The 24,208-nt window shown below is 44.3% G+C and overlaps 1 protein-coding gene across 6 annotated transcripts in view; it reads right to left on the bottom strand.

Moving 5' to 3' along the window:
* Nucleotides 1-6,705: 6,705 nt before the first annotated feature.
* The window catches only part of tjp1a (tight junction protein 1a), a 210,311-nt gene continuing 192,808 nt past the window's right edge, over nt 6,706-24,208 (bottom strand). For 5 of the 6 annotated variants that reach the window (XM_063071083.1, XM_063071081.1, XM_063071086.1 and 2 more), the window contains 3 exons: nt 10,348-10,565; nt 8,985-9,128; nt 6,706-7,784 (listed from right to left, as the gene is read on the bottom strand). In XM_063071083.1, coding sequence (XP_062927153.1) covers nt 7,690-7,784; nt 8,985-9,128; nt 10,348-10,565 — 457 coding nt within the window. In that variant the 3' untranslated portion in view covers nt 6,706-7,689. The remainder of the gene's footprint in view (nt 7,785-8,984; nt 9,129-10,347; nt 10,566-24,208) is intronic. The other variant, XM_063071082.1, reaches the window with a different exon arrangement.

The raw sequence follows: 24,208 nt of genomic DNA, 5'->3' as shown, positions 1-24,208 counted from the left end.
AAGAAGGGAGATAACCAGTATAAAAAGGTGGAAGGAAGGGGCGGAGAAGGTTTGCAGGTCATAGATGAACCCTACTGAGGGGAGGTGGTGATAGTCAGGGGAGGGGGAGAGTGCAAATTATGTTACAAGCTGAGAGCTGATAAGTAGAAGTAACTAGGGGCTGAAGTTGAGGAAGTGAGGACGGAAACGGTTGGGAGGAATGTGTGAGTGATGAACAGATCATGAAGGCAGAGCAGGGGAAAGAGTTGGGGGTCAGGGCTGGGGGGACATATGTCAGATGTAATGCATCCAATTCTGATTCTGTATAGCATCTTAACCTAGTTAACCTCTCACCATGCAACAGACCCATCATCCCAGGTGAATCTTCGCTACAGTCCTGGAATGGAAATATTAGATAAAACAAAAATAGTACACAGTACCCAGCTGCAATCTCCACAAGGGCTAATTTAATTGCAGTAAGATGTATTTAATATAATTTTAGTAAGGTAGCTGTATTCCTCCTGGAATAAAGTTCATCCAAATTGCCTGATCCACCTGTACTTCTTCTAGTCTAGTATTTAGCTTCACATTTTTTTTTCACACTGTACTCCCCTCAGCTCCTTCATATCTGGGTTACTCACACACAGATCTGTCTCACCAGTGCCAGAACTGAGAATCCAGATGGAGGTTGATGAATCCGTGACTGATCTTGTCTTGCTCCTCCCCCCTTCCCCATTCTCTCAGATAAAGGCAACACTCTGGGGATAATTGTGGGGCTTGTCTGCTCAGAGGCTTTAACATTGTGAAGAAGCCTCACCTGCACCTGAATCCACTAGTAAACCACCGCTTCTATAGATACTCCCCTGCCCCACAGGGGCAGGAGCCTTCCCAGGCTTAGTTATCCCACAGATAGGGGCTTCCGAAGCAGCTTGGATGTTACCCCAGAGGTGAGGGGGCGTCCCCTCAGGTGATGGGTGGTAATTCTTCCTCTGCTGTTGGGTAGTTAACCCAGAGGCGGACTGGTCTCCCGAGTTGGGGCTCCCCCACATTATTGATTCCCACCCGCTCCCCCCCCCCGGTGGACACGGTGCAGCCCCGGGGTCTCCACCAGGCTCGAGTGGCTGACACGGTGAGCACCAGGGTAGCGATGATCAGGCATCTGAATGCCATCTGGGCGTCCCTGGTGTCAGGATACGGCAGGGCCTAATTAAAGAGAAAAGCAGCAGCCAGGCATCGCCTCAGCGGGAGACAGAAGACGGGCGTCCGGCAGCTCACTCCTGGGACAAGGGGCTGAAGTCAAGTGTGACATGGGCGTGGCGAGGGCCGGGGCTTCACTCCCCTTCCCTTCCCAACCATGATCCGATTTCATTCACTCTCGATTTATTTACAATAAATATATATACATGTATATAAGTTAAGTAAGCAGTGCAAAAAGAGAAAAATAAGTAGTGAGGTGTGTTGATGGGTTCAATGTCCATTCAGAAATCTGATGGTAGAGGGAAAGATGTTCCTAAATCATTGAGTGTGTGTGCCTCCAGGCTCTTGTACCTCCTTCCCTGATGGTATACCGCCCATTTCTTCTGTGTTGTAACTGGTCCCTCGGTGAAAAATAATTTTAAGTAATAAATGGAATAAGGATAAGATGGGTTGAAATAATGCAGCTATCCGTAAAGTGATGCGGCTGCGGAAGAAAGCTCTGGAATTAAAGGCTAGAAGAGAAAGAAACCACTGAGGGTAAAAAGGGTGACAAACATCCGGCCAAAGAGCAGAGGAGAGTTTTGGCCTCCTAGGAGAGAAGTGATTGCGAATTCAACAAAACAGTACAGCTACTGGCAATCTAAATTAATAACAGAAATAAGTTGTTAAAAATGTGATGAATACTCCATTAACCAGTACTCTCATCACTGCTGTCAATGGGGTTCCGGGCATCAGAGACAATCATTTATCTTCATCCCTCCCAATTCTTCGCTATCTAAATCGTGTTTCATTTCTAACTTAGTTCTGATAAGGGTGATGGAGCTGAAGTATTTGTCTCTCCAAAGATACTGCCTTGCCTAACGAGTATTTCCAGTAATTAATTTCAGGTTCCCAGCATCTGCATACCAACCATACGATCTAGTTGGTTAATTATTTTCCCACAAACCCCAGTTGGACACCACCTGTATCTGTGAAGAAAGTACTGATCATGTGACACCAAACTATTTCCAAGCATTTCTAAATTGCTAAAAGTAATAAAATGGTGAACACTCCAGAAGCAGCAAGTCTGAAAGAACAGAAGCTGTTTATCTGCATCACTTTAATATCTAATGAACTATCTACAATATTAATATTGCTGCATTTCCCAGTTGCAGTAATTGTATTTACAAAGCTTTTCCGAGTTGTGATGTGCATCATGACAACCTGAATGTGGATAGGGAAAGGAAACCCTAAGTTGTACATGTGTATACAACCAGACTTCAAGACCTGCAGGGGTTCACGGTTATTTGCTCAATATCAGTTCAGTGCAGGCTCAGTGTCTTTAGCCAGAGGGTGTTGAATCTGTGGAATTCATTGCCACAGACGGCTGTTATTGTGCATTTTTTAAGCACAGGTTCATACTTTCTTGATTAGTCAGAGCGTCAAAGGTTACGGGGGAAGGTGGGAAAGTGGGATAATAAATTAGTCATGATGGAATGGTGGAGGGCTATTCAATGTGTCAAATGGCTTAATTCTGCTCCTATGTCTTATGGTTTCATGAAGTTACAACGTTCAACTGTTTCCCAGCAAGTAAGGATTCTATCATCTAGATGTTACTGCTGTGGACAGAGTTTCCAAGCTGAGCTCCCCAGAGGGCAGGCTTCTTCTTGGAATTATAGAAAGCTTAAAATTTGCTTCATTAGTTCACAATCACTGGCTTAGATAGGAGGAGCCACAAGACCATAAGACATAGGAGCAGAATTAGGCCATTCAGCCCATCAAGTCTGCTCTGCCATTGCTTCATGGTTGATCCCAGATCCCACTTAACCCCATTTTCCTGCCTTCTTGCCATATCCTTTGATGCCCTGATCGATCAGGAAACTTTCAATTTCCACCTTAAATATACCCACTGATTTGGTCTCCAGTGCAGTCTATGGCAGAGCATTCCACAGATTCAATACGCTCTGGCTAAGAAGAAAATCCTCCTTACCTCTGATCTAAAAGGTCGCCCTTCAATTTTGAGGTTGTGCCATCGAGTTCTGGATACACCCATCAGAGAAAACATCCTCTCCACATCCACCCTATATAGAACCATAGAATCATAGAAACTACAGCACAGAAACAGGCCCTTTGGCCCTTCTTGGCTGTGCCGAACCATTTTCTGCCTAGTCCCACTGACCTGCACACGGACCATATCCCTCCATACACCTCCCATCCATTATCTGTCCAATTTATTCTTAAATGTTAAAAAAGAACCTGCATTTATCACCTCGTCTGGCAGCTCATTCCATACTCCCACCACTCTCTGTGTGAAGAAGCCCCCTCTAACGTTCCCTTTAAACTTTTCCCCCCTCACCCTTAACCCATGTCCTCTGGCTTTTTTCTCCCCTTGCCTCGGTGGAAAAAGCCTGCTTACATTCACTCTATCTATACCCATCATAATTTTATATACCTCTATCAAATCTCCCCTCATTCTTTTACACTCCAGGGAATAAAGTCCTAACCTATTCAACCTTTCTCTGTAACTGAGTTTCTCAAGTCCCGGCAACATCCTTGTAAACCTTCTCTGCACTCTTTCAACCTTATTTATATCCTTCCTGTAATTTGGTGACCAAAACTGAACACAATACTCCAGATTCGGCCTCACCAATGCCTTATACAACCTCATCATAACATTCCAGCTCTTATACTCAATACTTAGATTAATAAAGGCCAATGTACCAAAAGCTCTCTTTACGACCCTATCTACCTGTGACGCCACTTTTAGGGAATTTTGTATCTGTATTCCCAGATCCCTCTGTTCCACTGCACTCCTCAGTGCCATACCATTAACCCTGTATGTTCTACGTTGGTTTGTCCTTCCAACATGCAATACCTCACACTTGTCTGCATTAAACTCCATCTGCCATTTTTCAGCCCATTTTTCCAGCTGGTCCAAATCCCTCTGCAGGCTCTGAAAACCTTCCTCACTGTCTACTACACCTCCAATCTTTGTATCATCAGCAAACTTGCTGATCCAATTTACCACATTATCATCCAGATCATTGATATAGATGACAAATAACAATGGACCCAGCACTGATCCCTGTGGCACACCACTAGTCACAGGCCTCCACTCAGAAAAGCAATTTTCTACCACCACTCTCTGGGTTCTTCCATCGAGCCAATGTCCAATCCAATTTACCACCTCTCCATGTATACCTAGTGACTGAATTTTCCTAACTAACCTCCCATGCAGGACCTTGTCAAAGGCCTTACTTAAGTCCATGTTGACAATATCCACTGCCTTCCCTTCATCCACTTTCCTGGTAACCTCCTCAAAAAACTCCAACAGATTGGTCAAACATGACCTACCACGCACAAAGCCATGTTGACTCTCCCTAATAAGCCCCTGTCTATCCAAATGCTTGTAGATTCTGTCTCTTAGTACTCCCTCCAATAACTTACCTACTACTGACGTTAAACTCACCGGCCTATAATTTCCCGGATTACTTTTCGATCCTTTTTTAAACAACAGAACAACATGAGCCACTCTCCAATCCTCCGGCACCTCACCCGTAGACAGCGACATTTAAAATATTTCTGCCAGGGCCCCCACAATTTCAACACTATTTTCCTTCAAGGTCCGAGGGAACACCCTGTCAGGTCCCGGGGATTTATCCACTTTAATTTTCCTCAAGACAGCAAGCACCTCCTCCTTTTCAATCTGTACAGTTGCCATGGTCTCACTACTTGATTCCCTCAGTTCCACAGATTTCATGCCAGCTTCCTTAGTAAATACAGATGCAAAAATCCTATTTAAGATCTCCCCCATTTCCTTTGGTTCTGCACAAAGTCGACCACTCTGATCTTCAAGAGGACCAATTTTATCCCTTACAATCCTTTTGCTCTTAATATACCTGTAAAAGCTCTTTGGATTATCCTTCACTTTGACTGCCAAGGCAACCTCATGTCTTCTTTTTGCCCTCCTGATTTCTTTCTTAAGTATATTCTTGCACTTCTTATACTCCCTGATTTACCCCGTTTCCTATACATTTCATACAACTCCTTCTTCTTCTTTATCAGAGTTGCAATATCCCTTGAGAACCAAGGTTTATATAGTCCTCTCAACATTCAGTAGGTCTTTGGCATTCAGATGCCAGATCCCAAAACAGACACCATTCCGGACCCTGTCATGGGAAGAGATAATCAGACGTGTTCTGTATCTCTGGGGAAAAAATACAACATTTCCACTGACTTGGGGATCCCTGGGCCATGATACCTTAAAGAGGAGGTTAACATTGTTGTGGTGTTCTTGTTCTACCATTCAAGATGCTTTAAGAGCAGAGTTGGTGCATTCAGTGCACACCACCTGCTACCTCAAGTCCCATAATGGCCTCATCAGGCATCTCAGAACCAGGAAGGCCGAGGCAAATCACAACCCGATCAGTGCCTCCTGTGGATATCCAGGGCAAACTATCAGTCCCCAAACTGCGCCTACTTCAGCACAACTTTCGGCCACACTGGCATGGATGTGCTACATCCTCAACTGTTTATTTCTGCACTGTGCATGAGAAGAGTGGCTCTAACACAGTGTCAATGAGCTCTTTGCTTATTAACATACATTTGAATTATCTCCACCAATTGACAGAAGTGGTTCCTTACTTTCTTGCTGACACTGGCTCAGTGAAATGTACCTAAACGTCACGATGGCAGAGACAACTTCTTTCAGAGAGTCAAGGATGTTCAAGGAACTGCCAGACAACACACAAACCACAAACCCACACACATGATGTTTTTGCAATCCATTATCTATTAAAATGCTCCAAGCCTGTGATCTTTGATAAACCCCCAGGCTGGGAGCTGCTTCTAAGCTGGACATTATTCCCGTTACCGAAAACAAAGTGAAGATGGGGTTTGCTGACAAAAAGAGAGAATCACCAGGCAATGTGTTCCACATTGTAGCATTCATCATGCCATAGCAGATTTTATTCAGGGACAATGGGAGGAACATCCTGTGTGGGAGAAGAGGACATTATCTGACGTTACTTATGTGAATGCAGGGATTGCCAGGAGAGCAGGGTTTGGGAATCACAAAGACAAAACGGAATGCCTCCGGGGCAGTGGTGTAATGGTCCACAAGTTCATTACATCTCTACTGTGTGTTGTTTAAACTGCTGCCTCCTTGCTGGTGTTACTGGATGTTGCTGCTAAATGAGCATTATAAGGAATAAACTCCACAGGAACATGACCTGATCTGTGTCACAGGAAGAACTCCATGAGCCTAGTAAGTGATACGCCTAATCCAGGACAAACTAGGAACTAAATCAGATTTTGGTGTAAGGAGCTCCCACCGGCTGCAAAACTGAAGCTGCACTGAGCGACTACGCCTTTCCTGTTGTTACACTCTCCCTGGGTTCACTCATGGGCAATTTACTGGGTCCAGCTCTCTTCAACTGGACAGTGCAATACACTGCCTCTTCACATGGGAATGCACTCGAGGGACAGTCAGTGTCTTCAGGAAGAAACACGTGAATGGAGCAGACAAACAAAGGACAACGACTTAGTATCTTAAAAATGTTTTTATTCAATAATAGTGGTATATTAAGAAAGGTGTAGTTTGAGTAACTTCAGGAAATAAGTCAGTCACATGTCAATGTGAAGTGATTAACAGATGCTGTGTTAGAATCGCCAGCTAGCCACGTACTGCTGTGCCAGAATATATTGTCTATTAGTACAAAAATACACTTTGGGACACACAGTACAGTAATCTGTCACTTCATCCAGAGATACACTTGATAGATCTCACTCACTGCACGCCTACATTCTCAAACATTGCCTTAAATTATAAAGGACCCATGCCTTTACACAGACAAGTCATTCTAAAGAATACAGCAGCATTAATGCAAAGTTGCAAAAACTTGAGTGATTTTGTTTTAAACTTTAGTATTGATTTTATTGCTGCAAAATTTTACAACTGCTCAAAAGGCCCCTCAACGGCAGAATATAAAGATCTTCTTTAGAAAGTGTTTTCAGTTTGTTTTATACAAAATAAGACATAAAAAATGTTAATTTACAAACAAAGCTGCAAGGTGATATTGGGGTTTATATACAGCCACAGACCTCATTGACATCTACCAATCCCACAGCACAGCAGGCTGCCACCTCACTAGAATGTACCTGCCAGCCAGGTCATTCAAAGTCAAGTAGCTCTTCATAACTAAAGGTCATAGAAATGTAACTTCTACATTTAAACTGAAATATGGTTATCCATATAAACATGTAAAGGCTGCAAAGTTATAGAAAAATCTTTTTAGTATTGTAAATGATAGCTATAAATGCCAAGGCATAGGTGCTGGTTAACACAGGAACTGGGGAAACGTTACAGTTCACACTTGCTGTTTCATTGCAAGCTTACCTGCAGTCCCAATCACTGCATTTAGAATGTAAATTTTAGGCTATCACACAACCGTACATGACTGTGTGAAAAGAAGCTATTGCTTAAACCTGTGCTCCATCCACTGCTAAGCATGCCGGTGTTACTGCTGGCCACCCTCAAAAGTGATCAATCAGTACTGAAACACAGTTTGTTCCCACATGATAATTAGGGTCTCCTGGGATTGATTTGTTCTGCCAGCTCTTAGGGTCACCTGGAAAAAAGAAACATACAGCTTTATGAGCTGCAATGCGCAATAAAATACTTCCTCATTAGAGGCTCCAAACACTGCTTCCCCCTTCAATACCCTGACTACATCTTAATAAAAGTTTAGTCAGTACTGAGCTCATTTCTCAATTCCAAGAGTTTCTCAGCTTGTCCACATTTCACATTAAAGACCTTTCCTTGTGACTTGACAGTAGAAGTAAAACTTAACCATCCACAAAGTGAAACTGTAAACTCAGTGTTCAGGCACATTACTATTTAAGAAACAACTTACTTGAAAAAAAATCATAAATAGGAAAGCTGGGGCTGAGGGGTGACAGAATCATGAAACATTTCTGACAAAAAATGCAGCCATGGCATCTGCCAGTGGCCTAACTCCACCCTCCACCACTGGATCTGTAGCTTTGTAGGTCTCAGGGCCTCAACGACACAACACAGTTCAAGTGTTTCATAGTGACTTCCAAACTACTACCACCCCTGGGTGAAGTAGATTTCCCACTTTCCCTCTCATGCAGACATATTAACTTTAAAGCTTCTGTTTTTTTCAACTCACCAAAGAAAAATAGATCCTTCTTATTTACTCTGTTTTGATCACTCAGTTTTATACACTCAATTAAATCTTACCTTAGACTGCCCCATCTCAAAGGAAACCACCAAGCTTATCTTTTGTCCATAGTACAAATTTACATCCTCAAACCATTGCAGCCTCCAGTAGAAGCACACTGTTCCTGTCATGTGCTAACTAGACAGGTGCACAACACTTGAGTTACTACCCAATGAGAGATGTTCATAGTTTCAGCATCATCACCCTGCTCCTAAATCCTATGTCTAAGAAAAAGGAATGCATTCCATATCTTTTAACCCCCTCAAAGACATTGCACATTTCAATGTGACCATCTGCCATCTTTCTCGATGAGGGCTTCGGCTCATTCTGCTTAATGACCACAACAGCTTCTATAATAAATAATACCAGGCAATCAACACTTATCTGTGGAATATGCTTCCTCTGCAGTGGATGGAATTAAGTAATATGACATAAATAAACTTCAAATGAGACGAGACAAGTCAATGGATTAAAAAAAAGGGAGAGACAGAGGGAGAAAGAGGAAATGGGGCGGGGAAGATGGGGAGAGAGAGGGAGAGAGAAAAAAAACAAGCATTGGGAGGAGAAAAAGCAAGGGCAGCATACCCGACGAGGAGTCAGAGGATTTTAGAGCAAAAGACCAACCATCTGGAGTCATAGATGCACAATGAGGCAGCCGTAGCTCCACAGGCTTCAGGAACTTCAAGCCATGGGGTCCACACATTACCAGCGGGCTCAGGAGTGTTTCACCTAAACAGAGCACAAAAGACAAACTCAGCAGGTTAGGCTTGTATGAAAATGAATAAACAGGCAACATTTCAGGCTAAGATCCTTCATTGGGAAAGATGCCGCAAGTATAAGATGGTGGGGGAAGGGAGATGAGGATAGGTGAAGCCAGGTGGTGGGGGTTGGGGAATGAACTAAGTTAGGAGGTGATTGGTGGAAAATGTAAAGGGCTAGAGAAGAAGGAATCTGATAACAGAGAAGAGTAGGCCGTGGGAGAAATAGAAGGGGGAGGGGCACCAGGGGGAGGCGATAGGCAGGTGAGGAGAAGTGGTAAGAGGGAGAGGAAAATAGATTACTGGAAGTTTGCAAAAAATCGCTGTTCATCCATCAGGTTCTTGGGTTGGAGGAGTAATGCCTCAAATTCTGTCCAGATAGCCTCTGATCTGATGGCATGAATATTGATTTCACCAACTTCTGGTAATTTTTTGCCCCTCCCCTTCCCTCTTCTTCAATTCCCCACTTTGGCCTCTTACCTCTTCTCCTCACCTGTCTATCACCCCCCCCGTGCCCCTCCTTCCCCTTTTCCCATGGTCCACTCTCCCCTCCCCTACCATCCAACAGCTCCAGTCTGTCCATTCTGTGTCCACCTCCATGAGTGTACCCACCCGCCATACATCTTTGAAGCAGATCACCAGCTGAACTGGAGCAGAGCCAACAGCCCAATACAGTGAGGTTACACACAGAGACACCAGAGGGGAGAGGGAGATGATATTACAGTCATGTTCAGCTGAAGAGTCCAGTAATGTTCTATTTCAGCTCCTGAGTTGCCTAACACTTCGCAATCAAGTCTCCAGCAATATAAGTCAACAGCTCAGCTGAAAGCACTGGCTACAGTAAAAACTATGGTCCAGATGTAATACAGGTGTGTGCAGTACTGAAGAAGTGCTCCAAAACATCCCCTTTTTCGAGAACAAGATCAGCATCCATCCAACGACATGGAAAGCTGCAGTGGAGTCTGTGCTGTCACATACGTACAGAAACATCTTTTGACACTGGAATAACAGCCTCTAATTTCCTAAAGAAGTTTAACAAATGACTTTATATTTAATTAAATTCTTTGTCAAATCCCCTGAGGATAGCGATAAGAAAGCAAGCTTTCAGAAACTGCTGAGTCACTTCAAATTGTTCAACACAAGGTGTGAAAGATTAATTAAACATCTCAGAGAGGGGAGTGTGTCCAAACCTTTCTCCTTGTCCAGAGGAGGGAGGATGCTGTTATCTCTGCAGACCTTAAAGTAGATTTCCTGCTCCACTCCCTCCGCGATGGCTCCCTTTGGAATGATGATGCTCACACCAGTCTCAACAGAACTCAGCACACCACCATTGTTGTCAAAGATTCCACGAGCCGTTGCCACCACCGTGTGTCCATCATCATCCTCGTCATCTTCCAGTGCACTGGGACTGAGAGAGTTCAGATCAATCAGCTCAATATTCACAGCCCTCAGATTGTCAACGACAGTCAAGTATAGAGAAGACACATTGTTTTATTTTACTGAGACACAATCAATTCTCTGTAGAATAATTGAGCTGAAACTCAAAGGTAAGGTGAGGGTAGGTTCTAATTTTTAGTCAAGCCCCTCCTGTGCAAAGTGGAAACTCAGGAAGGCTGCTCAAGTCCCTGATGACGATGTATGCAGGAGTGTGCCCAGCTGCAGCTCCTGGCCAACCACTGGAACTGTGCATGGATTCACTTAAGAGCTCCCGCGATGTGGATGACACATTCAGTGAATTGGTCACACTTCAGTTTAAGGGCTGAGGGAAAGATAGGGAATGGGGAATGGGTGGCTAACAGGCAGAGTAGTAGCTGGAAGGGAGTGCAGGATACTCCTGCGGCCATCCCCTCTAAAGCAGATACACCAGTGGATACTATTGGGGGGGGGGAGATAGAAAACAAAGAACATAGAAAACCCTCAACACAATACAGCCCTTCGGTCCACAAAGCTGTGCGAAACATGTACTTACCTTAGAAATTACCTAGGGTTACCCACAGCCCTCTATTTTCCTAAGCTCCATATACATGTCCAGGAGTCTCTTAAAAGACTCTGTCGTATCCACCTCCACCACCATCACCGGCAGCCCATTCCACGCACTCACCACTCTCTGCGCAAAAAACTTAACCCTGACATCTCCTCTGTACCTACTTCCAAGCACCTTAAAACTGTGCCTTCTCATGCTAGCCATTTCAGCCCTGGGGAAAAAGCCTCTGACTATTCACATGATCAATGCCTCTCATTATCTTATACACCTCTATCAGGTCACCTCTCATCCTCTGTTGCTCCAAGGAGAAAAGGCCGAGTTCACTCAACCTTTTCTCATAAGGCATGCTCCCCAATCCAGGCAACATCCTTGTAAATCTCCTCTACACCCTTTCTATGGTTTCCACATCCTTCCTATAGTGAGGGGGCCAGAACGGAGCACAGTACTCCAAGTGGGGTCTGACCAGGGTCCTGTATAGCTGTAACATTACCTCTCGGCTCTTAAACTCAATCCCACGATTGATGAAGGCCATAGCACCGTATGCTTTCTTAACCACAGTCAACCTGCGCAGCAGCTTTAAGTGTCCTATGGACTCGGACCCCAAGATCCCTCTGATCCTCCACACTGCCAAGAGTCTTACCATTAATACTATATTCTGCCATCATATTTGACCTACCAAAATGAACCACCTCACACTTATCTGGGTTGAACTTCATCTGCCATTTCTCAGCCCAGTTTTGCATCTTATCAATGTCCTGCTATAAACTCTGACAGCTCTCCACACTATCCACAACACCCCCAACCTCGCCTCCCACAATAGCCTGGGGTGTATTTTGTCCGGTCCTGGTGACTTATCCAACTTGACGTTTTCCAAAAGCTCCAACACATCCTCTTTCTTAATATCTACATGCTTAAGCTTTTCAGTCCACTGTAAATCATCCCTACAATCGGCAAGATCCTCTTCCGTAGTGAATACTGAAGCAAAGTACTCATTAAGTACCTCTGCTATCTCCTCCGGTTCCATACACACTTTTCCACTGTCACGCTTGATTGGTCCTATTCTCTCACGTCTTATCCTCTTGCTCTTCACGTACTTGTTGAATGACTTGGGGTTTTCCTTAATTCTGTCCGCCAAGGCCTTCTTATGGCCCCTTCTGGCTCTCCTAATTTCTATTTTAAGCTCCTTCCTGCTAGCCTTACAATTTTCTAGATCTCTATCATTACCTAGTTTTTTGAACCTTTCATAAGCTCTTTTCTTCTTGACTAGATTTACATTTGTACATCACGATTCCTGTACCCTGTCTCATTGGAATGTACCTATGCAGAACTCCACGCAAATATCCCCTGAACATTTGGCACATTTCTTCCGTACATTTCCCTGAGAACATCTGTTCCCAGTTTATGCTTCCAAGTTCCTGCCTGATAGTCTCAAATTTCCCCGTACTCCAATTAAACGGTTTTCTAACTTGGCTGCTCCTATCCCTCTCCATTGCTATGGTAAAGGAGATAGAATTGTAATCACTATCTCCAAAATGCTCTCTCACTGAGAGATCTGACACCTGACCAGGTTCATTTCCCAATACCAGAAAAAGTACAGACTCTCCTCTTGTAGGCTTATCTACATATTGTGTTAAGAAACCTTCCCGAACACACCCAAACTCCACCCCATCTAAACCCCTCGCTCTAGGTACATACCAATCAATATTTGGGAAATTTAAATCTCCCACTACGACAATCCTTTTTTTTATTACACCTTTCCAGAATCTGTCTCCCTATCTGCTCCTCGATGTCACTGTTACTACAGGGTGGTCTATAAGAAACACCCAGTAGAGTTATTGACCCCTTCTTGTTCCTAACTTCCACCCACAGAGACTCCGTAGACAATCCCTCCATGTCTTCCTCCTTTTCTGCAGCCATGACACTCTCTCTGATCAACCTTGCCACGTCCCCACCTCATTTGCCTCCCTCCCATGTAAAGTCTGTCACTTGAAGTAGCCATTCCTGCCCCTGAGCCATCCAAGTCTCTGTAATGGCCACAACATCATAGCTCCAAGTACTGATCCATGACCTAAGCTCATCCGCTTTGTTCATAATACTCCTCCCATTAAAATAGACACATCTCAAACCAGCAGTCTGAGCACGTCCCTTCTTTATCACCTGCCTATCCTCCCTCTCGCACTGTCTCCAAGCCTTCTCTATTTGTGAGCCAACCGCCTCTTCCTCCGTCTCTTCAGTTTGGTTTCCACCCCCCAGCAATCCTAGTTTAAATTCTCCCCAATAGTCCCAGCAAACCTCCCCACCAGGATATTGGTCCCCCTGGGATTCAAGTGCAACCCGTCCTTTTTGTACAGACCACTCCTGCCCCAAAACAGGTCCCAATGATCCAGAAATCTGAATCCCTGCCCCCTGCTCCAATCCCTCAGCCACGCATTTATCCTCTACCTCACTCTATTCCGATACTCACTGTCGCGTGGCACAGGCAGTAATCCCGAGATTACTACCTTTGTGGTCCTGCTTCTCAACTTCCTTCCTAACTCCCTGTAGTCTGCTTTCAGGACCTCCTTCCTTTTCCTGCCTATGTCGTTGGTACCTATATATACCACGACCTCTGGCTGTTCACCTTCCCACTTCAAGCTACCGTGGATGTGATCAGAAACATCGCGGACCCTGGCACCTGGGAGGCAAACTACCATCTGTGCTTCTTTCCTGCATCCACAGAATCGCCTGTCTGACCCCCTAACTATGGAGTCCCCGATCGCTGCTGCCAACCACTTCCTTTCCCTACCCTTCTGAGCCACCGGGTCAGACTCTGTGCCAGAGGCGCAGCCACTGTTGCTTCCCCCGGGCAGGCTGTTCCCCCGCCCCCCCCCAACAATACTTAAGCAGGAGTACTTATTGTTAAGGGGGACAGCTACTGGGTGCTCTCTAGCATCTGATTCCTGCCCTTCCCTCTTTAGACTGTTACGCGAGGCCCCGGTGTGACTACCTACCTATAGCTCCTCTCTATCACCTCCTCACTCTCCCTGACCAGATGAAGGTCATTGAGCTGCATCTCCAGTTCCATAACGCGGTTTCTAAGGAGCTGCAGCTCGACACACCTGGTGCAGATGTGGCTGTCCAGGAGGCTGGGAGTCTCTCGCACTTCCTACATCAGACACCGATCACAGAACACTGGCCTCACACACATTCTTCCTGTCTGTATTCCACACAGGCAACCTACCTGGCCTCAACCCGCTATCACTGAAGCCCTGTTGAGCCAAAGCCTTCCTACTCTGCCTCCCTCTACTCTTCCACCTGCTCTATGAAGCTGTCTCCTTTAAAACTCTTCTCGCTTTTAGGCTGTTCTCACTGGCTGACATCCATGCGCTTGCACAGTCGTGCCCTGATCAAACTGCTGAAGAGATGCTCAGGAAAAGGCAGCAGTACAGGCACATCATACCATGAGTGGCTCTGCTGCACAGGAGGGCAGGAAAAAGAGTGGCAAAGCAGTGTTGGGTTAGGGACGCCCCAGTGCTATGTCAGGCTCCTCTTAGTGCAGCTGCAAGACATTCTGCAAAACAGTACTGTTTGAGTACAGTTGGGGGGGACAGCTTACTCTGGCACAGAGTCCGGCCCTGTAGCTCAGAAGGGTAGGGCAAGGAAGAGGAGGGCAGTTGTGATAGGGGACTCGATAGTAAGGGGGTCAGATAGGCGATTCTGTGGACGCAGTCCAGAGACCCGGATGGTAGTTTGCCTCCCTGGTGCCAGGGTCCGGGATATTTCTGATCGTGTCCAAGATATCCTGAAGTGGGAGGGTGAGGAGCCAGAGGTCGTGGTACATATAGGTACCAATGACATAGGTAGGAAAAGGGAAGAGGTCCTGAAAGGAGAGTATAGGAGCTAGGAAGGGAGTTGAGAAAAAGGACCGCAAAGGTAGTAATCTCGGGATTACCCTGTGCCACGCGACAGTGAGAGTAGGAATGCGATGAGGTGGAGAATAAATGCGTGACTGAGGGATTGGAGCAGGAGGCAGGGATTCAAGTTTTTGGATCATTGGGACCTCTCTTGGCGCAGGCGTGACCTGTACAAAAAGGATGGGTTACACTTGAATCCTAGGGGGACCAATATCCTGGCAGGGAGATTAGCGGGGGCTACTGAGGTGACTTTAAACTAGAATGGTTGGGGCGTGGGAATCAAATTAATGAGGCTAGGCGTGAGGAGGTTAGTTCACAACAGGGGGATGGGAACCAGTGCAGAGAGACAGAGGGGTGTAAAGTGAAGGTAGAAGCAAAAAGTACTAAGGACAAAAGTAAAAGTGGCAGGCCGACAAATCCAGGGCAAGCATTAAAAAGGGCCACTTTTCAACATAATTGTATAAGGGCTAAGAGAGTTGTAAAAGAGCGCCTGAAGGCTTTGTGTGTCAATGCAAGGAGCATTCGTAATAAGGTGGATGAATTGGAAGTGCAGATTGTTATTAATGATTATGATATAGTTGGGATCACAGAGACATGGCTCCAGGGTGACCAAGGATGGGAGCTCAACGTTCAGGGATATTCAATATTCAGGAGGGATAGACATGAAGGAAGGGGAGGTGGGGTGGCGTTGCTGGTTAAAGAAGAAATTAACGCAATAGAAAGGAAGGACATAGGCCGGGAAGATGTGGAATCCATATGGGTAGAGCTGCGTAACACTAAGGGGCAGAAGACACTGGTGGGAGTTGTGTACAGGCCACCTAACAGTAGTAGTGAGGTCGGAGATGGTATTAAACAGGAAATTAGAAATGTGTGCAATAAAGGAACAGCAGTTATAATGGGTGACTTCAATTTACATGTAGATTGGGTGAACCAAATTGGTAAAGGTGCTGAGGAAGAGGATTTCTTGGAATGTATGCAGGATGGTTTTTTGAACCAACATGTCGAGGAACCAACTAGAGAGCAGGCTATTCTGGACTGGGTTTTGAGCAATGAGGAAGGGTTAATTAGCAATCTTGTCGTGAGAGGCCCCTTGGGTAAGAGTGACCATAATATGGTGGAATTCTTCATTAAGATGGAGAGTGACATAGTTAATTCAGAAACAAAGGTCCTGAACTTAAAGAGGGGTAACTTTGAAGGTATGAAACGTGAATTAGCTAAGATAGACTGGCAAATGACACTTAAAAGATTGACGGTGGATATGCAATGGCAAGCATTTAAAGGTTGCATGGATGAACTACAACAATTGTTCATCCCAGTTTGGCAAAAGAATAAATCAAGTAAGGTAGTGCACCCGTGGCTGACAAGAGAAATTAGGGATAGTATCAATTCCAAAGAAGAAGCATACAAATTAGCCAGAGAAAGTGGCTCACCTGAGGACTGGGAGAAATTCAGAGTTCAGCAGAGGAGAACAAAGGGCTTAATTAGGAAGGGGAAAAAAGATTATGAGAGAAAACTGGCGGGGAACATAAAAACTGACTGTAAAAGCTTTTATAGATATGTAAAAAGGAAAAGACTGGTAAAGACAAATGTAGGTCCCCTACAGACAGAAACAGGTGAATTGATTATGGGGAGCAAGGACATGGCAGACCAATTGAATAATTACTTTGGTTCTGTCTTCACTAAGGAGGACATAAATAATCTTCCAGAAATAGTAGGGGACAGAGGGTCCAGTGAGATGGAGGAACTGAGCGAAATACATGTTAGTAGGGAAGTGGTGTTAGGTAAATTGAAGGGATTGAAGGCAGATAAATCCCCAGGGCCAGGTGGTCTGCATCCTAGAGTGCTTAAGGAAGTAGCCCAAGAAATAGTGGATGCATTAGTGATAATTTTTCAAAACTCGTTAGATTCTGGACTAGTTCCTGAGGATTGGAGGGTAGCTAATGTAACCCCACTTTTTAAAAAAGGAGGGAGAGAGAAACCGGGGAATTATAGATCGGTTAGCCTAACGTCGGTGGTGGGGAAATTGCTGGAGTCAGTTATCAAAGATGTGATAACAGCACATTTGGAAAGCGGTGAAATCATCGGACAAAGTCAGCATGGGTTTGCGAAAGGAAAATCACGTCTGACGAATATCATAGAATTTTTTGAGGATGTAACTAGTAGGGTGGATAGGGGAGGACCAGTGGATGTGGTATATTTGGATTTTCAAAAGGCTTTTGACAAGGTCCCACACAGGAGATTAGTGTGCAAACTTAAAGCACACGGTATTGGGGGTAAGGTATTGATGTGGATGGAGAATTGGTTAGCAGACAGGAAGCAAAGAGTGGGAATAAACGGGACCTTTTCAGAATGGCAGGCGGTGACTAGTGGGATATCGCAAGGCTCAGTGCTGGGACCCCAGTTGTTTACAATATATATTAATGACTTGGATGCGGGAATTAAATGCAGCATCTCCAAGTTTGCGGATGACACGAAGCTGGGTGGCAGTGTTAGCTGTGAGGAGGATGCTAAGAGGATGCAGAGTGACTTGGATAGGTTGGGTGAGTGGACAAATTCATGGCAGATGCAATTTAATGTGGATAAATGTGAAGTTTGGTGGCAAAAATAGGAAAACAGATTATTATCTGAATGGTGGCCGATTAGGAAAAGGGGAGGTGCAACGAGACCTGGGTGTCATTATACACCAGTCATTGAAAGTGGGCATGCAGGTACAGCAGGCGGTGAAAAAGGCAAATGGTATGCTGGCATTTATAGCGAGAGGATTCGAGTACAGGAGCAGGGAGGTACTACTGCAGTAGTACAAGGCCTTGGTGAGACCACACCTGGAGTATTGTGTGCAGTTTTGTTCCCCTAATCTGAGGAAAGACATCCTTGCCATAGAGGGAGTACAAAGAAGGTTCACCAGATTGATTCCTGGGATGGCAGGACTTTCATATGAAGAAAGACTGGATGAACTGGGCTTGTACTCGTTGGAATTTAGAAGATTGAGGGGGGATCTGATTGAAACGTATAAAATCCTAAAGGGATTGGACAGGCTAGATGCAGGAAGATTGTTCCCGATGTTGGGGGAGTCCAGAACGAGGGGTCACAGTTTGAGGATAGAGGGGAAGCCTTTTAGGACCGAGATTAGGAAAAACTTCTTCACACAGAGAGTGGTGAATCTGTGGAATTCTCTGCCACAGCAAACTGTTGAGGCCAGTTCATTGGCTATATTTAAGAGGGAGTTAGATATGGCCCTTGTGGCTACGGGGATCAGGGGGTATGGAGGGAAGGCTGGGACGGGGTTCTGAGTTGGATGATCAGCCATGATCATAATAAATGGCGGTGCAGGCTCGAAGGGCCGAATGGCCTACTCCTGCACCTATTTTCTATGTTTCTATGTTTCTATTCTGGAAGGTGAACACTGAACACTATCATGATACAAATGAAATAGGAAAGAAGCGGGAGGAGGTCCGCAAGGTGAATTCAGGGAGAGAGGAGATAAATTGAAAAGAAGGACCTCAAAGGTAATAATGTCAGGATTGCTACCCGTGCCATGTGCTAGTCAGAGGAGAAACAGCAGCAGAGTTAAGAAGGCTGCCTGGCTTGAGCAGTGATGCAGGAACAAGGGTTTCACTTTTCTGGGGTACTGTAACTGGTTCAAGGGGAGTTGGGACTTGTGCAAACCAGATAGTTGACAAACACCTGGACAGAACTGGGATCAACATTCTAGGGGGTTTGTTTGCTAGTGCTGCTGGGAAGGGTTTAAACCAAGATGACAGAGGATGGAAATCCAGGCAGAAACACAGGGGAGCAAAGCTGAGACCACAGCAAAGGTTAGAAAAGAGGAAAGTCAGAATGCAGTAAAGTCACACACAAAGGACAAAGATCACACGATTCTAAAAGGACAGCATAAGGACACTTTACGTGTATATGAAATAAGGTCAGTGAACTTGTGACACAAATCAGTACAAAGGGGCACGATTTAGTGGCCATTACAGAAAGGTGGAGATGGTAACCAAGAGTTTCAGGTAATATGGAAGGATTGGCAGGAAAATAAGATAAGTGGGGTAGCGCTCTTAAATAAAGATGAGATCCAGGTGATAGAGAGAGGTAATGGAAGATCGAAGGAGCAGAATGCTGAGTCCATCTCTGAGTAAAGATTAGAAATATTTAAGAGGGAAAAACAATCACTGGGAGTTGACTGTAGGCCACCAAATAATACCACTGCAGCAGCGCAGGTAATAAAGAATGAACTAACTTAAATGTTAAAAGTGGAAACACAGTTGTCATGGGGAATTTCAACTTGCACATTGATTGGACAAATCGAGTTGGTCGAGGCAGTCCTGAGGAAAACTTCATAGAATGCATGTATGATAGCTTTCTTGAACAGCATGTTAGTGAACCTGCAAGGGGAAAGGTAAGAGATAGGGATGCATAGAGTTGAAGATAATACATTAGCATGGACAGTTTTATGAAATACAAACAAGGTGGTAGACCCTCAAGCGTGCTGCCAAGGTAGATGGTTGAAGGAAAAGCTAAGTGATATCCAAGAGGCATTTAGACATGGGGGACACGATCTGTCCCATGACTGGACCACAAACACATAGCACTGAAAAATTCTACTTGCTATCTTGGACAATTCTAATTGTTGTTGTGAAACAATCTTGTCTTAAACCACATTAAACATCCTTGATTAATCTGACTTCATAACAGAATACAACTTGTTTGAACAGATTCAAGTATTTTGCACAAACTTAAACTTATTCCTTCCTACCACTTCAACCAACCAAACAAAATCAGTGCCCTCCCACAGTGACTTCTGAAGCCAGGGAGGACCGGTACTGCAATTTCCTTCTGATTTATTAACCGCCTGCATATATGTTGCTGCGACCTGCTGAGTTAATCACTGCCAAGGATAATGAAACCATAGAAAAACTACAGCACAGAAACAGGCCTTTTGGCCCTCCTTGGCTGTGCCGAACCATTTTCTGCCTAGTCCCACTGACCTGCACATGGACCATATCCCTCCATACACCTCCCATCCATGTACCGGTCCAATTTATTCTTAAATGTTAAAAAAAGAACCCGCATTTACAACCTCGTCTGGCAGCTCATTCCATACGCCCACCACTCTCTGTGTGAAGAAGCCCCCCCTAATGTTCCCTTTAAACTTTTCCCCCCTCACCCTTAACCCATGTCCTCTGGCTTTTTTCTCCCCTTGCCTCAGTGGAAAAAGCCTGCTTACATTCACTCTATCTATACCCATCATAATTTTATATACCTCTATCAAATCTCCCCTCATTCTTCTACGCTCCAGGGAATAAAGTCCTAACCTATTCAACCTTTCTCTGTAACTGAGTTTCTCAAGTCCTGGCAACATCCTTGTAAACCTTCTCTGCACTCTTTCAACCTTATTTATATCCTTCCTGTAATTTGGTGACCAAAACTGAACACAATACTCCAGATTCGGCCTCACCAATGCCTTATACAACCTCATCATAACATTCCAGCTCTTATACTCAATACTTTGATTAATAAAGGCCAATGTACCAAAAGCTCTCTTTACGACTCTATCTAGCTGTGACGCCACTTTTAGGGAATTTTGTATCTGTATTCCCAGATCCCTCTGTTCTACTGCACTCCTCAGTGCCTTACCATTAACCCTGTATGTTCTACCTTGGTTTGTCCTTCCAACGTGCAATACCTCACACTTGTCTGTATTAAACTCCATCTGCCATTTTTCAGCCCATTTTTCCAGCTGGTCCAAGTCCCTCTGCAGGCTCTGAAAACCTTCCTCACTGTCTACTACACCTCCAATCTTTGTATCATCAGCAAATTTGCTGATCCAATTTACCACATTATCATCCAGATCATTGATATAGATGACAAATAACAATGGACCCTGATCCCTGTGGCACACCACTAGTCACAGGCCTCCACTCGGAGAAGCAATTCTCTACTACCACTCTTTGGCTTCTTCCATTGAGCCAATGTCTAATCCAATTTACCACCTCTCCATGTATACCCAGCGACTGAATTTTCCTAACTAACCTCCCATGCGGGACCTTGTCAAAGGCCTTACTGAAGTCCATGCAGACAATATCCACTGCCTTCCCTTCATCCACTTTCCCGGTAACCTCCTCAAAAAACTCCAATAGATTGGTCAAACATGACCTACCACGCACAAAGCCATGTTGACTCTCCCTAATAAGTCCCTATCTATTCAAATGCTTGTAGATTCTGTCTCTTAGTACTCCCTCCAATAACTTACCTACTACTGACATTAAACTTACCGGCCTATAATTTCCAGGATTACTTTTTGATCCTTTTTTAAACAACGGAACAACATGAGCTACTCTCCAATCCTCCGGCACCTCACCTGTAGACAGCGACATTTTAAATATTTCTGTCAGGGCCCCCGCAATTTCAACACTAGTCTCCTTCAAGGTCCGAGGGAACACCCTGTCAGGTCCCGGGGATTTATCCACTTTAATTTTCCTCAAGACAGCAAGCACCTCCTCCTTTTCAATCTGTACAGTTTCCATGATCTCACTACTTGTTTCCCTTAATTCCATAGACTTCATGCCAGTTTCCTTAGTAAATACAGACGCAAAAAACCTATTTAAGATCTCCCCCATTTCCTTTGGTTCCGCACATAGCCGACCACTCTGATCTTCAAGAGGACCAATTTTATCCCTTACAATCCTTTTGCTCTTAATATACTTGTAAAAGTTCTTTGGATTATCCTTCACTTTGACTGCCAAGGCAACCTCATGTCTTCTTTTAGCCCTCCTGATTTCTTTCTTAAGTATTTTCTTGCACTTCTTATACTCCTTAAGCACCTTATTTACTCCGTTTCCTATACATGTCTTCTTCTTTATCAGAGTTGCAATATCCCTTGAGAACCAAGGTTCCTTATTCCTATTCACTTTGCCTTTAAACCTGACAGGAACATACAAACTCTGCACTCTCAAAATTTCTCCTTTGAAGGCTTCCCACCTACCGATCACATCTTTGCCAGAGAACAACCTGTCCCAATCCACGCTTTTTAGATCCTTTCTCATTTCTTCAAATTTGGCCTTCTTCCAGTTCAGAACCTCAACCCTAGGACCAGATCTATCCTTGTCCATGATCAAGTTGAAACTAATGGTGTTATGATCACTGGAACCAAAGTGCTCCCCTACACAGACTTCCGTCACTTGTCCTAACTCGTTTCCTAACAGGAGATCCAATATTGCATCCCCTCTAGTTGGTCCCTCTATATATTGATTTAGAAAACTTTCCTGAACACATTTTACAAACTCTAAACCATCTAGACCCCTAACAGTATGGGATTCCCAATCAATATATGGAAAACTAAAATCCCCTACCACCACAGCTTTATGTTTCCTGCAGTTGCCTGCTATCTCTCTGCAGATTTGCTCTACTTCTCGATTTTGCTAAGCTTATTCCATACAATATTGCATTTGGATTACAACACTTATATCAACCGTCTCTTCAAAAGAACTGCAAAATTTTAAGAACTTGACCCACATCCCCTGGCTCCACATGTAGGTTACTTGGTTGGTTATCAATTGGTCCCATCCTTTTGCTCATTATGTTCTTTGTCTTCAAGTACTAATGAACATTCTTTGATTTTATGTGCCAATATTGTTTCACTTTGAATATTTCAATCAATACTATTCAATCTTTCACTGCTGCAATCAAAGGTTCCCACCGGTTTCAAAAGGGCGACGATTATACCAGTGTCCAAGAAGAACATGGTGAGCTGCTTCAATCATTATCGCCAAGCTGCACACACATCTACTATGAAGTACTTTGAGAGGTTGGTTATGACTAAAATCAACTCCTATGTAAACAAGGACTTGGACCCACTGCAACTTGCCTATTGCCACAATAGGTCTCCAGTGGATTCAATCTCACTAGTTCTCCACTTGGCCTTTGATCACTTGGACAACAGTTATACCTACATCAGGCTGCTGTTTATTACTGCTCAGTGTTCAACACCATCTGATCAATAAGATCCAATATCTGGGCCTCTGCACCTCCCTCTGCAACAGGATCTTTGATTTCCTCATTGGGAGACCAGTCAGTACAAATTGGAAATAACATCTCATCTAAGTAAAAGAATTTCAGGATGTATATTGTAGACATTTATCTGACATTAAATGTACCTATTGAAGTTTGTCATGACACAAATATTGTTGACAGATATTGACAAGGAGGTGTACAAGAGTTGGTTAAGTGGTGTTGCAACAACAACCTTGTACTCAACACAAGTAAGATCAATTGTAAGACTAAAATCAGTAAGTGATTGTGGACTTCAGGAATGGGAAGTTAAGGGAACACACACCAGGCCTCAGGGGGATCAGAAGTGGAAAGGGTGAGCAGTTACACATTTCTGGGTGTTAACATCTTTAAAGATTTATCCTGGGCCCAACATATTGATGTAATTACAAAAAAGGCAAGACAGCAACTATATTTCATCAGGAGCTTGAAGAGACATGGTATGACGCTAAAGACATGCAAACTTCTACAGGTGGACTGTGGACCTAGTTGCATTACCATCTGGTATTGGAGATACCAATCTTGTAAAAATTGGCAACATCCTTATTATTTGTTCCTGTTTAGATGTTACATGCCCACGATGTCCTCCAGCTTGCATGGAAGATCAACTCCCAACTCACTCCACACATTCTTCATTTGATATGCAAGATTGAAATTTCAGCCTGATCCACATTTCCATGCATGTAACCAGCAGAAATCTGCTAATTATTTCTTGAAATACTCTAGTCCTTTTCTAGTAATGTGGCTTTAGTCAAGTACTTCCACAGTTGAGTCCACCTAATGGCCCGAGACTTTGATACAGACATCCCACCTCTCCCGGAAGTTCTGGGAGTCTCCCTGATGCCCGCAAAATATATACAATATCCCGGAAATCAATTTTTTTGAGAGCAAGAGAGATCGTGAGAGAGAGAGCAAGAGCAAGAGAGCACGCGCCATGGGAGAGTGTTCCAAAAAAAGAAAATATAAAATGTGCGTCACCCCAGACTACCCTAAAGTGTACTCCAGCCTAATAGGGGTCAAAAATAATGACAGTGTAGCACGCTGCACTGTTTGCAACAGTGACTTTTCCATTGCCCATGGTGGGTTAAGACTATAAAAGACATGTTGAGGTGAGCTTAACAGGTG

Source organism: Mobula hypostoma, chromosome 18 (assembly GCF_963921235.1).
Source record: "Mobula hypostoma chromosome 18, sMobHyp1.1, whole genome shotgun sequence".
NCBI classification, from domain to species: Eukaryota; Metazoa; Chordata; class Chondrichthyes; order Myliobatiformes; family Myliobatidae; genus Mobula; species Mobula hypostoma.
Note: the sequence above shows the minus strand (reverse complement) of the source record. Positions and strands in the feature narration are given on the sequence as shown.